This window comes from Phaenicophaeus curvirostris, chromosome 20, assembly GCF_032191515.1.
Source record: "Phaenicophaeus curvirostris isolate KB17595 chromosome 20, BPBGC_Pcur_1.0, whole genome shotgun sequence".
In the NCBI taxonomy this organism is placed as follows: domain Eukaryota; kingdom Metazoa; phylum Chordata; class Aves; order Cuculiformes; family Cuculidae; genus Phaenicophaeus; species Phaenicophaeus curvirostris.
In genome coordinates this window covers 3,017,681-3,034,785 of record NC_091411.1, presented here as the reverse complement: position 1 = coordinate 3,034,785, position 17,105 = coordinate 3,017,681, and the positions used below count along the sequence as shown (strand labels likewise).

The following is a 17,105-nucleotide window of genomic DNA, read 5'->3' as shown; positions in this document are numbered from 1 at the left end:
AGATCCTCTCTGAGTACACCGTGCACAGGATGGCTGGATCGCCAGGAGCTCACAGGACGCTCACAGAGGTAGCAGCGACGGCTCAGAAAGCACCCACTGGTTTAAATTCCTCTGTGGTCTGGGGCTGCCCTAATGCTCCCCCTAGTGCCCCCGGGCCAGCCTGCCTCTGCCACCCAGCCCAAGTCCTGCTCAGCACAGCTCAAGAGGCAGCTGGAGCCAAGGCTGACATGGAATCACCTTCAGCCATTTATCCACATCATACCTGGCAGCAGGAACTGGAAGGGAAAGTTGTGCTCTCCAGCCGTCAGGACCCCTGTGGGAAACAAGAGGAACAGGTAAGTGAGACAGAGCTTGGAATGGTGTCATCTTCTGGAGAGGGTGATTTTCTGGAGACAGGGGACACCACCTGAGGAACAACAAACTATGTGTTCAGCTGCCTGCAGCCCACTGGGCAACTCCAGATGCAAGGAGCACCGCTGGAGTCACCGGGAGCATCTGCTGGCACCCACCTCTCCTTGGGACAGTTGATGCTTCCATTCCCAGTGACTGGTTAAGACACCCTGGAAATAGGGTCATTCGGGGCAGGGTTTAAAGGATCCTAGTGCCATCGTGATTGGCCCCAAATTACTGGCACAGTGCATAGAGAAAGGATTTTGTGTGTTTGTGGTTCCTCAAGTAGGCTGCAGCCAGCCAGAGGGAATGTGATAAAGCCCAGCCCCTGTCTGAGGGTAGTAAGGAGGTCTGGTGGGCATCGAGCTGCTACACCCTTAGCCACACACCAAGGCTCAGGCAGACTGCACAGTGCTCAGAAGCTGGAACCAGAGGTCCATTCCAGGCCTACATCCAACCCCAGTCCTAGGAAGGCACCTGCAATACCTCAGCCTGGCAGCTTAGACAATAGGAGCCGAGGAAAAGATTTCCACAAGGTTAAAAGCTCAACACAGGTTTTCTTCAGCCATACCCCACTCTGCAACAGCAGCCTTGAGGGCGCAGATTATGGCCAAGACTCAGCACGTGGCTAAAACAACAGCTACAGACTCAGACTTCCTGACCTCACTCGCCCTCCTGGATTCCCTCCCAGGGCAGCAGGACGGCTGAACTGGACCCACACTGGGATCCGGTAACATCAGGCAGCTCCTAAAGTTGCCTTCAGTAAGAAAAGCACTAAGGTTTATCCACAATTGTTAATAACATGTAAACACGATAGGGTTTGTTTTTAATGTGTAAGCACTAAAGAGGAGACCCGAATCCCTGTTAAATCCAGAAGTGTTTGCTCTGCTTTGTTGGATCATTGCTGGAGGTACTGAGACTCGAGCGGTGGCTGGCTCTGTTGTCGATGCACGATGGAGGTGACAGCTTGCCTGCCAGCAACCCTGGCTCCAGAGCTGACAGAATGAGTCCTGTCATCAGGGGATTAAGTGGATTATGAGATGGGGAGATGGGGAAAGAGAATCATAAAATCATAGAATAGAATCACCGAATAGTTTGGGTTCGAAGGGACCTTAAAGATCATCCAGTTCCAACACCTGTGATGGGCAGGGGACATCTCCCACTGGCTCAGGCTGCCCAAGGCCCATCCAGCCTGGCCTTGAACACCTCCAGGGAAGGGGCAGCCACAGCTTCCCTGGGCAACCTGGGCCAGGGCCTCCTCACTGTCACTGTAAAGAAATTCCTCCTTATGTCTGGTCTAAATCTGCCACTCTCCAGTTTAGACCCATTGCCCCTCGTCCTGTCACCACAAGCCTTTGTAAACAGTCCCTCCCCGGCTTTCTCGTAGCCCCTTCAGGTACTGGAAGGTCGCTCTAAGGTCTCCTTGCAGCCTTCTCTTCTCCAGGCTGAACAACCTCAACTCTCTCAGCCTGTCCTCATACAGAAGGTGCTCCAGCCCTCGGGCCATCCTTGTATTCTCCTCTGGGCCTGTTCCATCAGCTCCATAACTGCCTCCTAAATCCGCGGCCCCTCGCTGACACTGCGATCCAGGCAGGAGGCAGGGGAGCTGGTGTTTGACTCAGTGCATCCTTCTTGTGATGAAATCAGCCCCCCTACTTGCTCAGCCAACCCACGGGGGCCTGAGAGCATCCTGGTGAGTGTCCAGATCGCCTGTGGCACAAAGATAGAGGAAACATTAAGAAGAAATTGTTTCCTGCGAGGGTGGGGAGGCCCTGGCCCAGGTTGCCCAGAGCAGGGGTGGCTGCCCCATCCCTGGAGGGTTCAAGGCCAGGCTGGATGGGGCTGGGAGCCCCTGATCCAGTGGGAGGTGTCCCTGCCCATGGCAGGGGTGGGACTGGATGGGCTTTGAGGTGGCTTCCAACTAGAAGCGTTCTATGATCCTGTTAATGACACGGCCGCAGCCGAGGGCAGGAGGAGCCCCCAGGGCCGCTGCAGCTCCGGGCGCTGCCGGCAGGGGGAGCGCGGGGCCGGCCGGGACCCAGAGCGGTTCGGGCTGGAAGGGACCCCAAATCCCACCCAGCGCCACCCCTGCCCTGGGCAGGGACACCTCCCAGCGATCAGGGGCTCCCAGCCCCATCCAGCCTGGCCTTGAACCCCTCCAGGGATTCAAGCCACCACTGCTCTGGGCAACCTGAGCCAGGGCCTCCCCACCCTCAGCCTGGAGAATTTCACAGAATCACAGAATAACCAGGTTGGAAGAGACCCACCGGATCATCCTAATGTCTCATCTAAATCTTTCCCCTTCCAATTTAAAGCCATTCCCCTTCATCCTATCACTCTATGCTCTTGTATAAAGTCCCTCCCCAGCTTTCCTGGAGCCCCTTTCAGTACTGGAAGCTGCTCGAAGATCTTCTCAGCCTTCTCCTCTCCAGGCTGAACAACCCCAGTTCTCTCAGCCCATCCTTGAACCAGAGGTACTCCAGCCCTCAGATCATCTTTGTAGCCCTCAACACCCTTTGCAGCCAGGGAAGCCTGGCCTAGGGACAGGCAGCACTTGGAGACGGAGCAGGCACCTTTCCTGGTTGGTTATGGGGTAAAGCCTGCCTGATATGAACAACACAACTAACCACAGAACCACCAGGTTGGAAAAGACCCACCAGATCATCAAGTCCAACCACTCCTACCAAGCACTAACCCATGTCCCTCAGCACCTCATCCACTCGACCCTTAAACCCCTCCAGGGAAGGTGACTCAACCCCCTCCCTGGGCAGCCTCTGCCAGTGCCCAATGACCCTTTCCATGAAATATTTTTTCCTGATGTCCAGCCTAAACCTCCCCTGGCTTGTCTGCAGCCCAGGGGTCTCTGTCTTTTATTGGGCACCGTTCAACTTCATAGAATCATAGAATAACCAGGTTGGAAGAGACCCACTGGATCATCGAGTCCAACCATTCCCATCAATCACTAAACCATGTCCCTTAGCACCTCGTCCACCCGTGCCTTAAACGCCTCCAGGGAAGGTGACTCAACCACCTCCCTGAGCAGCCTCTGCCAGTGCCCAATGACCCTTTCTGTGGAAAATTTTTTCCTAATGTCCAGCCTAAACCTCCCCTGGTGGAGCTTGAGGCCATTCCCTCTCGTCCTGTCCCCTGTCACCTGGGAGAAGAGCCCAGCTCCCTCCTCTCCACAACCTCCTAAAGTCACTCGGCTGCTGGATGACGGGAAGGCTGTGGATGTATCTTCCTGGACTTCAGTAAAGCCTTTGACACAGTTTCTCACAGCGTTCTGCTTGAGAAACTGTCACCTCTGGCCTGGACAGGCGCACCCTCTCCTGGGTGGAAAACTGGTTGGATGGTCAGGCCCAGAGAGTGGTGGGAAATGGTGTGAAATCCAGCTGGAGGCCAGTGACAAGTGGGGTTCCCCAGGGCTCGGTGCTGGGTCCAGCCCTGTTCAATGTCTTTATCAATGACCTGGATGAAGGCATCGAGTGCACCCTTAGCAAGTTCGCGGACGACACTAAGCTGGGTGGAAGCATGGATCTGCTGGAGGGTCGGGAGGCTCCAAAGGGATCTGAACAGGCTGGACCGCTGGGCTGAGACCAATGGGATGAGGTTTAACAAGGCCAAATGCCGGGTTCTGCACTTGGGGCACAACAACCCTGTGCAGTGCTACAGACTAGGAGAAGTCTGTCTAGAAAGCTGCCTGGAGGAGAGGGACCTGGGGGTGTTGGTTGACAACCGACTGAACAGGAGCCAGCAGTGGCCCAGGTGGCCAAGAAGGCCAATGGCATCTTGGCTTGGATCAGAAACGGCGTGACCAGCAGGTCCAGGGAGGTTCTTCTCCCTCTGGACTCAGCACTGGTGAGACCGCTCCTCGAATCCTGTGTTCACTTCTGGGCCCCTCACCACAAGAAGGATGTTGAGGCTCTGGAGCGAGTCCAGAGAAGAGCAACAAAGCTGGTGAGGGGGCTGGAGAGCAGGTCTTACGAGAAGCAGCTGAGAGAGCTGGGGCTGTTTAGCCTGGAGAAGAGGAGGCTGAGGGGAGACCTCATTGCTCTCTCCAACTACCTGAAAGGACGTTGTAGAGAGGAGGGTGCTGGCCTCTTCTCCCAAGTGACAGGGGACAGGACAGGAGGGAATGACCTCAAGCTCCGCCAGGGGAACTTTAGGCTGGACATTAGGAAAAAATTCTTCACGGAAAGGGTCATTGGGCACTGGCAGAGGCTGCCCAGGGAGGAGGTTGAGTCACCTTCCCTGGAGGTGTTTAAGGCACGGGTGGACGAGGTGCTGAGGGACATGGTTTAGTGTTTGATAGGAATGGTTGGACTCGATGATCCGGTGGGTCTCTTCCAACCTGGTTATTCTATGATTCTATGATTCCTTTCAGGTAGTTGTAGAGAGCAATGAGGTCTCCCCTCAGCCTCCTCTTCTCCAGGCTAAACACCCCCAGCTCTCTCAGCCGCTCCTCATAAGGCCTGTTCTCCAGCCCCTTCACATGCTTCGTTGCTCTTCTCTGGATTCACTCCAGAGCCTCAACTATGATCTTAGAGTCACAGAATCATGGAATCTTTAAGGTTGGAAAAGACCCCTAAGCTCATCCAGCCCAGCTGTCAGCCCAACCCCACCGTGCCCGCTAAAGTACATCCTGCAGTGCCACATCTACAAGCCTTTTTAACCCCTCCAGGGATGGAGACTCCACCACGGCCCTGGGCAGCCTCTGCCAGGGCTTCACCACTCTGTCAGTAAAGAAAGTTTTCGTAATATCCAATCTAAATCTCTCCTGGCACAACTCGAGGTTATTTCCTCTCATTACTTGGGAGAAGAGCCCAGCACCCACCTTTCTACAACCTCCTTTCCAGGAGCTGCAGAGAGCGATGAGGTCTCCCCTCAGCCTCCTCCAGATTAAAAAGCCCCACGTCCCTCAGCTGCTCCCAGAAACCCTGGGATCCAGCCCCTTCCCTTCTCCGGACACACTGCATCCCCTCAATGTCTTTTTTGAAGTGAGGGGCCCAAAACTGAACCCAGGATTCAAGGTGCAGCCTCACCAGCACCAGATCCAGGGGCACAATCTCTTCCCTGCTCCTGCTGGCCACCCCATGGCTGATCCAAGCCAAGATGCTGTTGGTCTTCTTGGCCACCTGCACCGCTGCTGGCTCATCTTCTGATCTTACACTCTTTATCCTCACTTTTGGGAAGTGGGTTGATAAAGTGGAATACATCAACTCTATATTATGCAGCTTCTGTGCTGCAGCGTGGAGACTTGCTCCATCTGACAGGGAGAGGGAGCCAGTCCTGTCGCTGCAATGCAGAAGGAAGGGAGATGGGAGCCCCGGCGGGTAGTGGCCACTGAGTTTCCACCAAGACCTGTCTGACCCACAGAGCCCCAGACAAATGTGGAGGCAAGGATTCCAAGGTTCTTGCTAGGAGCATCAAACTTCACAGCCTCTCCAGGACCTTTAGAAGGAGCTCACACACCCCACAAGGTGACAACTCCCTCTTCTGCATTACATGTGACATGATCTAACAAGTCATTTCAGCCAAGCTACTGCCTGGCACACCTGTACCAACAGAAATCCAGGCTGGAAGCAAACCTGCAAGCACTTCATGGTCACAGCATCCAAACCCCTGCAGAAAACCAAGGTCCCAAGGCTGCTCCCAACGGCAGCACCGAGCAGGGCAAGACATTCTCCTGGCAACACGCGTGGCCAGCATCCCTTGCAGAGGATGTGGCACCATGTGCCTTGGTGGCAGTGATGCAGTTTCCATACAGGTAGCTCGGCCTCCAAGTAAGCCACCTGATAAGAAATGCCTACAGGTCAGGGCTGACCACCCTGAAAGCCCAGACCAATCCTGAGCACCCAGAGACACCTTGGCTCATAGCATACTCAGACCTGAGCAGCCTGCAAACCCCTCCTGCAGCTCCTGCCTGCCACCAGCTGCCCACGAGGGCTGGAAAAGGCCCCTCCTGCTCTCCACACACCGATGAGTTCCAAGACCAGCTACTCCAAACCAAAGTCGTGCCCTGTCACAGCTCGCATGGACCGAGGGCACTGCAGCAGCGCTTGGATGGTGACCACGACAGCCCGGACCTCGGCCCTGCGCCGGAGCCAGGGAAACGCAGTGAGCTCTGTTCTCCACTCCATTAAGCAGAGAGATGCTGCAGGCAATTAGCAGTAGCTCTTGTTTTCAGACCTGCTCCTTCCAGCTGGCAGCTCTGCTCCTCAAGGCTGAGCTTCCATTTCCAAATGCTGACTAGTCTTGACATAATGAGGAAAATCTACCATTTCCTTCGTCCCAGCCACCCCGCCAGCACGAGCAGGGCACACAGTGACCTTGTGCCAACAGGCAGATTCCTCTCACACAGAAAACAGCAGCAAAAGCCACCTCAGCACCCTGCGAGGGATGCTCGCAGTGCTCACCTGTCCCACACAGCCACCACGACGGCAGCACAGGGCAACAAGGGCCCCACTAGCCACACAGGTGCCTTGGAGACAGCCCTGGGCCACGGCAGGGGGGATGTGGCATTGTGCGCAGCGCACGGAGCCTGAACGGCTGCAGCCGCTGTACGACAGCAGCATCCAGGCAGCACGGGGGACACAAAGCCCATGGGAAGCCACTCACTGCCCCTGTCCCTCCATCCCCGGCAGCTTCAAAAGTAATGATCCAGGACATTTAATGCGCTGATTCCATCTGCAAGCTGACTTTACAACAGAGATGGTTGCGGGCAGCAGGGAGAGGTGAGAGGGTTTCCTCTGATGGCCACTGTGACACACAGATACTCGGGAGGAATGGCTGTCCCCGAAAGCTCCTTTCCAAGCTGCTCCTGAACCAGAAGCTTTGCCGAAGCAAGCTGCAGGCTGTGCACGGGTGAGAGCAGCTCACAGCAGTTTGGGATCACTGGAGGGGTCTGACAGCCCCACGGAAAAGACTGTAGTGCTCCCGAGCTGCTTGCAAGAACACTGAGAAGTGAAAGGGCTGTGCGAGCCACGGCCACCACACTGAGCCAGTATCTTCCCGTTCCCAGAATCCTGAACAAAGGCCACAGTGTGCTCAGCTGCAAAAAAAGTTTTTCCTGAAGTTTACATGCAGCTAAAAATACCTTGGGAACGTCATTAGGCAGCAGAGGCAGCTGGACTAGCAGGGTTCTGCTGTGGGGCCGTACCTGTAGCAGTCTTACCTCGAGATAGGAGCTGAGCCAGCAGAGATCGGCTGCCTCCACACAGCCTTTGGAAACATTCTCCCTAAAATTTCTTGTAGGAAGGGAGCTGCTGCCCCAGACAGCCTGGAAAAACACAAACCCGGACAAGCAGGAGAAGCAACAGCCCAGTAGCAGTGTGGAAGAGCTGTCTTAAAGTGAGTGATCTTGGAGATTCACGAGGGTGCACAGTGATAGGACGAGGGGGGATGGCTTTAAACTGAAAGGGGGAAGATTTAGATTAGACATTAGGAAGAAATTCTTCACGATGAAGGTGGGGAGGCCCTGGCCCAGGTTGCCCAGAGATGCCCCATCCCAGGAGGTGTTCAAGGCCAGGTTGGATGGGGCTTGGAGCAACCAGATCCTGTGGGAGGTGTCCCTGCCCAGGGCAGGGGGTAGGACTGGATGGGCTTTGAGGTCCCTTCCAACCCAAACCATTGTATGATTTTATGATTTCCCCAAATCCAGCAAAGATTTGTCTGGAAGCAAATGACTCTCCTGCTCCACGCTGGGACAGGGGAATGCTCACTTGTACCAGTGGATGTGAAGGAGGCCTGGGAAGACTCATCATGTGCACGAAGTAAAAGCCTTGACCCAGAGGGCTGACACTGTCTTGGGTCAGGTCCTCAGGAGGTGACCTAGTGGCACAGCCAGGCCCAGCTGGGCTCCCCTGAACAATCCGAGTCTGCAAAGCATTTGCCAGCGATAGGGAGTGCAACCCTGAGCCCTGCCCTGCACAACACACCAGCCCTCGGTGCTGCAGCACTGTCCCACAGCACCTGGGACACCTGTGGTCACACTGATGCACAGTGGAGGAACAGAAATTAATAGGTTTCCCATGCAGAGCTCGAGCTGCCCCTGCCCCCACCACACTGTTCTCTCCCACAGAGGGCTCTGCTTTAGAATCATAGAATCACCAGGTCGGAAAAGACCCACCGGATCATCGAGTCCAACCATTCCCATCAATCACTAAACCATGTCCCTCAGCACCTCATCCACCCGTCCCTTAAACACCTCCAGGGAAGGTGACTCAACCCCCTCCCTGGGCAGCCTCTGCCAGTGCCCAATGACCCTTTCTGTGAAAAATTTTTTCCTAATATCCAGCCTGAACCTCCCCTGGCGGAGCTTGAGGCCATTCCCTCTCGTCCTGTCCCCCGTCACTTGGGAGAAGAGCCCAGCTCCCTCCTCTCCACAACCTCCTTTTAGGTAGTTGTAGAGACCCATGAAGGTTTCCCCATGCTCCCTGCAAAACAGCACAAGAAAACACGACGCTGTCAGAGCTGGTGGGGGGGGAAGTGACCACACGTCTGTATTTACACTGCTGAACAGCCCAAATCGAGCTCCTACCATCACAGCTCAGGTGTTGAAAGGGTTTGGACTCTTCTGAGCAGCGCGGCTTCCGTGGCCGGTGCTGCCGGGGAAGTCACCAGCCCTTCAAAGCCGTCGTCCCTCTGAGACCAAGGAGAAGCTGCCTGCCCACACCCTGCCCTGCCAGCAGGCAGCCGAGGGCTGGGGAAGCTCCCCTGGCAGCCTCTGCCCCAGCACGAGAGAAAGGCTGGGCTGAGGTTCAGGAGGAACCAGCCACACACCAACAAGGACACTGAGCCTGGGCAGTTCAGTTTTGGACACCTCGTGACAAGAAAGACATTGAGGTCCTGGAGTGTGACCAGAGAAGGGGAACAGAGCTGGTGAAAGGCCTGGAGAACAAGCCTTATGAGAAGCAGCTGAGGGAACTGGAGAAAAGGATGCTGAGGGGACACCTTATTACTGTTTACAACTCCCCAGAAGCAGGTTGTAGAGAGGTGGGTGTTGGTCTCTTCTCCAAAGTGATAGGACGAGAGGGAATTGCTTCAAGTTGCATCAGGGTGGGTTCAGACTGGACATTAGCAACAAAGCTGGTGAAAGGGCTGGAGAACAGGCCTTATGAGGAGCGGCTGAGAGAGCTGGGGTTGTTTAGCCTGGAGAAGAGGAGGCTGAGGGGTGACCTCATTGCTCTCTACAACTACCTGAAAGGACGTTGTAGAGAGGAGGGTGCTGGCCTCTTCTCCCAAGTGACAGGGGACAGGGCAAGAGGGAATGGCTTCAAGCTCCGCCAGGGGAGGTTTAGGCTAGACGTTAGGAAAAAATTCTTTACAGAAAGGGTCATTGGGCACTGGAACAGGCTGCCCAGGGAGGTGGTTGAGTCACCTTCCCTGGAGGCGTTTAAGGCACGGGTGGACGAGGTGCTGAGGGACATGGTTTAGTGTTTGGTAGGAACGGTTGGACTCGGTGATCCGGTGGGTCTCTTCCAACCTGGTTATTCTGTGATTCTGTGATTAGGAAAAACTTCTTCACCAAAAGGGTTTTCAGGCCCTGGCAGAGGCTGCCCAAGGAGGTGACCGAGTCACCATCCCTGGAGGGATTTAAAAGCTGGGCAGATGAAGTGCTTGGAGATCTGGTTTAGTAGTGGACAGATACAGTTGGGCTTGATGATCTCAAAGGTCTTTTCTAACTCCCAGGGCTGTTGCGCAGCTTTCTCAGCCAGTGGCCCTTCAGACAGGCCAGTCTGACAGCAGTGGTGGGGCCAGATCTGCCTGGGCTGCACATTCAAACCAGTGCTGCTCCAGGGACATCTGCCAAACACCTCCTCCCAGGCTGCATCCTCCAGCCCCAGCCTCTCCATCCCTGCGGAGCTGGAAGCCACAGTCAACTACAGCCGTCTCTCCACAAGGCTGACAGCTCCCACAACAAAGCCAGGACCTCCAGGTTGCTTCCAGCAGGGAAGACATTGGAGTGAAGCCAGAAGAGGGTTGGGAAGTGCCTTGGTCGTGGATGCACAAACATGACAGACTCAGCCGAGCTGTACTGCTCACCCCTGTGAAATCTCACGCTCTGGTGCACTGGGAGAGACAGCCCCAACGTCTGAGCACACAGCAGGGCAGCACAGCACACGCCTCTGCCTCAGCAGGCTTCACATGCAGCTAGACTGGGGTGAAAAGGTGAATATTCCACGTATAACTCCCTCCACTCCCCAAAGAGGAGGATGCTATTTGTTCCGTAGCCACACTAGGAGCCTTGAAGGTGTCCGAGGCACAGGAGCTGGGGAGCGGCTGAAATGGAACTCCTGCCTCAACCTCCTGCTCTCCCCACCGGGACCTGCCAAGCAGACAGCAGTGGCTGCGATCCCTCCTGCGGCACAGGCGGATGCTACAGTGGGAACAAGCTGTGCCTTCTGAGTGCACATATTTTTTGGTTCTTCTAGCAGAGGAACAGCAGGCCAGGCCATACGGCAATTTCTCTCTGGCTGCTTAGCGAGTGATGCATTAACGGTGCTGGCCAAATCAGGTAGGTACCTGGTGCCCGCTGGTCTCCCTGTCATCACTCGCAGCAACACAATCTTCCTGCTGTCTAAAATCAGCCCTCCCACTCCCCAGGGAAGGTACTGAGATAGACCGATACCAGTGTTGTTAATGCACAGCTTGGGAACTCTCCTCTTGAGGATCTCCAGGCAGAGAGCAGGAAAGCAGCAGGTTTGTTTTCCACTTCTGAGTGGAGAAACAGGCAGCCCTGCACTACAGGACACGGATCCCCCAGCTACTGGAAGAATCATTGCTCTTGCTGTGGCCAGTGCCCTGCTCACCCCTGCCCTCCTGTCTCTCCTCAGCCACCTTTGCAGCCCAAAAATTGAATATTAAATGCAAGTGAGAAGGCCAGAGCTCCCCTAGGACTCAGCTCTCGCAGCAGGCTCTATCAGAGAAGTCAGATGGGAAGTACTAATTCTGCCAGGGCACTCCAGGCGATGCCGAGCCATCGCAGCTTTAGTGTGAGGACTCCAACTCATTCTCTGGTGGATTAGGCTAATACATGGGATTACAAACCCCAATAAATGAGGGTAAACACACATTTGCTGCTGCCATCGCTGCAGCAGACACGGGTGCCTCAGAGGGAGCAACTGAGGCAGAAGAGCGAGCTGCCAGCAAACAGCCAGACCCACCAGGGAAAGACTCGGGCATTTAGCTCATTTTAGTTTTGCTCGAATGAGAGCTCTCCTGCTACTGAGCAGCCCGTCAGTCGAGCAGAGGTACCGCACAGCAGCAAGGGAGCACAGTCCCAGCAGGCTCCAAGCTCCCATTCAAAGCAGAGACTCACTCACAGCGGATTTGCATGCACACAGGATCAACATCTAATACGGTTAATGCTGCAAGATGAACCTTTCTATGACCTACTAGGTGCAGAGAGAGAAAGAAAACACACCAGAACGCCCAGCACTGAGGGCTCCACTGCTCACAAATCCCCGTGTCAGCAGTTTTCAGTGACCTTTTCCATGAATTAGTAGGACCTGGCAGTATGGCAATGCTAAAAAAAAAAAAAAGGATTAACAGTGAGATCTGATTCTTATTGAGATAAGAAACTGGGAAGTGCTGAGGAAGCTGCCGTGAGCCAAGGCAGCTACAGCTCCTTCTGTTGTGTTTTCCTGGGCTGCACTCAAGTCACTGCTCCTGAAGCCACCAGCACAGTGTAGCCAGGAGCTGGCACCAGCGCATTCTTACCAGCTCACTGCTGCCCACAGGCACCCTCCTGCTCTCAGGGGCTGCCCAGGAGCATCACCCACTGCTTTGCTACCTCCTGCTTGCACAGCGACACCCAGGCACAGAACAAGAGCCCCAAGTCTCACAATCCCTGCTTCATCAGGTCACTCAGCTTTTTAAATTCAGCTGGAAGAGAGGATCGTCACCTTGTGCCAACCGTTGGCCGCAAAGGTGTTGTGCCAGGCCGGTAGAGAACCACCCCAGGGAAGGGGTGATGAACAGCTGCCCCTTTTTAGCTCTTTGTGGGAGAAACCTGCCAGCAGAGGAAGTCCGTGGAGCAGCCAGGAATTCCCTGCAGCGCCTTCTAGCTCGCTAACAAGCTGCCAAAAGTAAGGTCAGCTGGAAATTGCAGCCAGCTCCCTGCACGGGTTCAACTCAGGTGCAAGTAGGATTTAAGAGGAATGGGAAAAACAAAAGCCTGGCTTTACATGCGCAACCCATCCACACGGCAAGAGCTGCGTGTGCAGTCGGAGATATGGGGTGGCCAGAGAAAACAGCCCTGTGGGGGTAACGGGCACACGACGGACCTCCTCCTCTTGGGCTGAATACGGCCAGCGCTGCAGCAGGGGAGGGGGAGAGGAGCAGGACGCCTCCGCAGAGCTGAATTACTCCATTATATTGGATTGAGAGAAGCATCTCTGTGTCCTAGAGCACCGGGTACAAGCAGTGCTATGTTGTACTCGCTGCAACTGCTGTAATTGAGCTCCTGCGCTGCTGACACCTACAGAAACCCAACACCCCCACGCTCACAAGGTCCCCCCCACCCCAATCGCACTGCCAAGAGAAACCAGCAACAGGGAGCTGAATCCAAGCCAAACGCAGACTAAGTGGGAAAATAAATTCCCCCTCAGCCTCCCCTCCAGGAGGCAAATAATGAGCCTCCCTCTGAGCCACCCGCGGGCAAGCGACCTCCCAGTGCTGCTCAGTGTCTGAGGTCACGAAACCGCTGGCCCGTGTGTTACTGCCAAGGCTGCAGCACTCACCCTGCGCAATCGCCTGCTGCCTCCAGCGCCTGCTCAGCCCCATCGAGAGGCTTTCCTGGAGCACAGACACCAACTGCCCAAGCAGGGACAAGAACCATTCCGGCACAGACACCAACAGGGTCCTCTGCACCAAAAACTTCAGTCGCCAACCCATGGACGGCCAGCTGAGCACCCTGGACGCTGCTTCGAGGGAGAAGGAGAAGGGAAATTAAGGATAAGGCCAGTGCTTTAAATAAGTGTCTTACATTGCAAAGAGAGCACCTGGGTTATTTTAAGGCCTGCCTCCCTTCTCATACAATGTACGCCCTTAAAAATACACAGCGTGTAATACAAGCAAACAGCTGATGCTACCGAGGACAAGTTGCCCCCTCACTTATTTCAATGCAAAGGTGGGTGGGTGCAGAAGTGCAGGATCCCTCCTGAAGAGCAATCCAAGCCTCCATAGTTTTGCAAACCTCCTCTCCCCTTCCCCCACGTGTCCTCAAAGCGCACGGCTCACTGTTTTTAAAAGTCACTGCTCAGGATGTGGGAAGGTAGAGCTGAGCCTGCCTCCACAAACCACCCCCCGAGGTGATTGCTGTGACCCTGCTGGAGCAGGAGCCACTCGCAAGGGACAGGGTGAGACCGAGACATGTTGGCTCAGTGGCCTCGGGAACACCTGGGATGCTCCCTCAACCCAAGCCCATGTGGTCAGGCTGGATGAATCCTCTGCAAGAGCACTGGGGATGGTGCCAGCAGGGAGCCTGGCATCACCCTCTGCTCCAGGGCACAGCCTGGCTGCCAGCTCCCCGAGCAGGGACACGCTGCTGCCCCTTGCTTTGTTTTTGAATACACAGGTTCAAAAAGGAGAGGTAAAAGCATTGCTGTAAGGAAGAAAACAAAGGAAAAGAAGAGTTCTCTGAGGTAGAAGCTAATTCCTCCCCTTCTTCCATCCATTTTCCATTCATTCTGCTAGGAGGTGACATCCCCTTTTGCAGACAAGATGTTCCTGCAGCACAGCAGAAAGGCAGCCCCACCACCTGCTCCGTGGGGTGTCTTGCAATTCCTACCCTCCCTCCTGCTCTTTGCTTTTCAGGGTGTGAGAGCACAGCCTGCCCTCACCTGAGGGAACAGGCACATATTCAACCCGAGAGGTTCTGCGTGTCTTTACGCGAGACAGGACCAACCCAAACACCACCACCACACTTGGGCACAGTCCCAGCGCCCTTGGCTCGTGGTGCTCACAGCCTGCGGCTGTCCAACACCGGCCAGGGAAGGAGTCACACACCAGTGATGGAGCCTGGCCCCACGCTCCTTTGAGGGTCCTTGCTCAGAAATCATGGAATCGTTTGGTTGGAAAAGAACTTGGAGATCATCAAGCCCACCCATATCTGTATGCTACTAAACCATGTCCCTAAGCACTTAATCTATCTGCCTTTTAAACACCTCCAGGGATGGGGAGTCCACCACTGCCCTGAGCAGCCTCTGCCAGTGCTTGAGAACCCTTTGGGTGAAGAATTTTTCCTCAAGTCCAGTACGAACCACCCTTGGTGCAACTTGAGGCCATTCCCTCTTGTCCTATTACTTGTTACTTGAGAGAAGAGACCAACACCCACCTCACTACAACCTTTTAGGCAGTTGCAGACAGCAATGAGGTCTCCCCTCAGCTTCCCATTCCTTAGGCTAAACATGTTCCCACAGCAGCTCCTTGTAAGACGTATTCTCTACTTCCTTCACCAGCTTTACTGCTCTTCTCTGGACGCGCCCCAACCCCTCAATGTCTTTCTCATAGCGAGGAGCCCAGAACTGAACACAGAATTCACGGTGCAGCCTCACCAATGCCGAGTACGGGGACATGAGAGAGCTGGGGTTGTTTAGCCTGGAGGAGGCTGAGGGGAGACCTCATTGCTCTCTACAACTACCTGAAAGGAGGTTGTGGAGAGGAGGGAGCTGGGCTCTTCTCCCAAGTGACAGGGGACAGGACGAGAGGGAATGGCCTCAAGCTCCACCAGGGGAGGTTTAGGATGGACATTAGGAAAAAAATTTTCGTGGAAAGGGTCACTGGGCAGTGGCAGAGGCTGCCCAGGGATGGGGTTGAGTCACCTTCCCTGGAGGGGTTTAAGGGATGGGTGGATGAAGTGCTGAGGGACATGGGTTAGTGTTTGATAGGAATGGTTGGACTCGATGATCCGGTGGGTCTCTTCCAACCTGGTGATTCTATGATTCTATGATACAATCACTTCCCTGGTCCTGCTGGCCATGCTGTTTCTGATATGGGCCAAGATGTTTCTGACTCCTTTAACTCACCCTGAGCTCCATCAGCCACCACAGAGCACGGCCCAACTCAACACTCCATGTCCCAAGAGCACAAGCTTGCCTCAGTTTCCCCTGCCAGCCAGCTGCCGGAGCTGCAGGAGCCACCCTAGGAGCACCCACAGGGTTTGGCTCTCCAGGGGCCGCTGTGCCCCAAACCAGAGCAGCGCGTCCCTGCTGGATGCTCCTGCCCAGGAACGCAGGGAAAGAGCCACCTCTTCCTGAAGCTCCTTCACGCCCTGGTCATGGAATGCCAGAGCAGCTGAGAGCTATTCCTGGGGAGCCTAAAAACACCGCGGCTGAGTCAGCACCAAGATCCTGCCCTGGTGCTCACATCCCCAAGGCCATCGCATGATTCCCCGGTGAAGCCCAGCTGGTGCCTCACAGCAGGGCTGCGCCGTGCCAGGACGCTGCGCTGCCAGCAGCCCCCTCGGACAGACAGAGGCACGCGCGGAGGCACAGACATCGAGAAGCAGCTTGGCTTCCCTGCTGCTCCGCCAGCCCAGGCACGCATCAATGTCACAGCGAGGGCTGCGACAGCAGACAGTTATCTCGCTTCCCTGCGACGCAGGCTGGAGTGGTGCCAGTCCCAGGGCTTTTGTTTCCATATCCGCACAGGCCAGCGCAGCAACTGCAAGGGACAGTTCCAAAGCCAGCTCCGTGGGGCCAAAGGCAGCGGCAACACCAATGGCATGAGGTTTAACAAGGCCAAATGCTGGGTCCTGCACTTGGGGCACAACAACCCTGAGCAGCTACAGACTAGGAGTAGTCTGCCTGGAAACTGCCTGGAGGAGAGGGACCTGGGGGTGTTGGTTGACAGTGACTGAACAGGAGCCAGCAGTGGCCCAGGTGGCCAAGAAGGCCAATGGCATCTTGGCTTGGATCAGAAACGGCGTGACCAGCAGGTCCAGGGAGGTTATCCTCCCTCTGGACTCGGCACTGGTGAGACCGCTCCTCGAATCCTGTGTTCAGTTCTGGGCCCCTCACCACAAGAAGGATGTTGAGGCTCTGGAGCGAGTCCAGAGAAGAGTAAGGAAGCTGGTGAAGGGGCTGGAGAACAGGACTTATGAGGAACGGCTGAGAGAGCTGGGGCTGTTTAGCCTGGAGAAGAGGAGGCTGAGGGGAGACCTTATTGCTCTCTACAACTACCTAAAAGGAGGTTGTGGAGAAGAGGGAGCTGGGCTCTTCTCCCAAGTGACAGGGGACAGGACGAGAGGGAATGGCCTCAAGCTCCACCAGGGGAGGTTCAGGCTGAACATCAGGAAAAAAATTTCATGGGAAGGGTCACTGGGCACTGGAACAGGCTACCCAGGGAGGGGGCTGAGTCACCTTCCCTGGAGGTGTTTAAGGGACGGGTGGACGAGGTGCTGAGGGACATGGTTTAGTATTTGATAGGAACGGTTGGACTTGATCTGGTGGATCTCTTCCAACCTGGTGATTCTATGACACTGCTCGCTCCCCTGTGTCCTCGCAGGAGCCCAGCCATCCTGCCTGAAGAAAGGCACGGGACAAACATGGCAAGTCCAGGACAATCCCCAAGGTTGTGCCAGGCGCAGAAAGAGCAAATGCCCCACAAGCACTGCCCTTGGCTGCAATCCCACGTGCAGGGACTGCCCGCCCTCTCCATATCTGCTTCCCTGCAGCTGGGATCCAGAGGCTGAGAGCTCCCAGTTGCGTCCA

At 55.4% G+C, this 17,105-nt stretch overlaps 1 protein-coding gene across 1 annotated transcript in view; it reads right to left on the bottom strand.

Moving 5' to 3' along the window:
• ARRDC1 (arrestin domain containing 1) overlaps positions 1-17,105 on the bottom strand; it is a 47,027-nt gene that overhangs the window by 6,299 nt on the left and 23,623 nt on the right. The window contains exon 3 of the mRNA XM_069873116.1: positions 263-313. Coding sequence (XP_069729217.1) covers positions 263-313 — 51 coding nt within the window. The remainder of the gene's footprint in view (positions 1-262; positions 314-17,105) is intronic.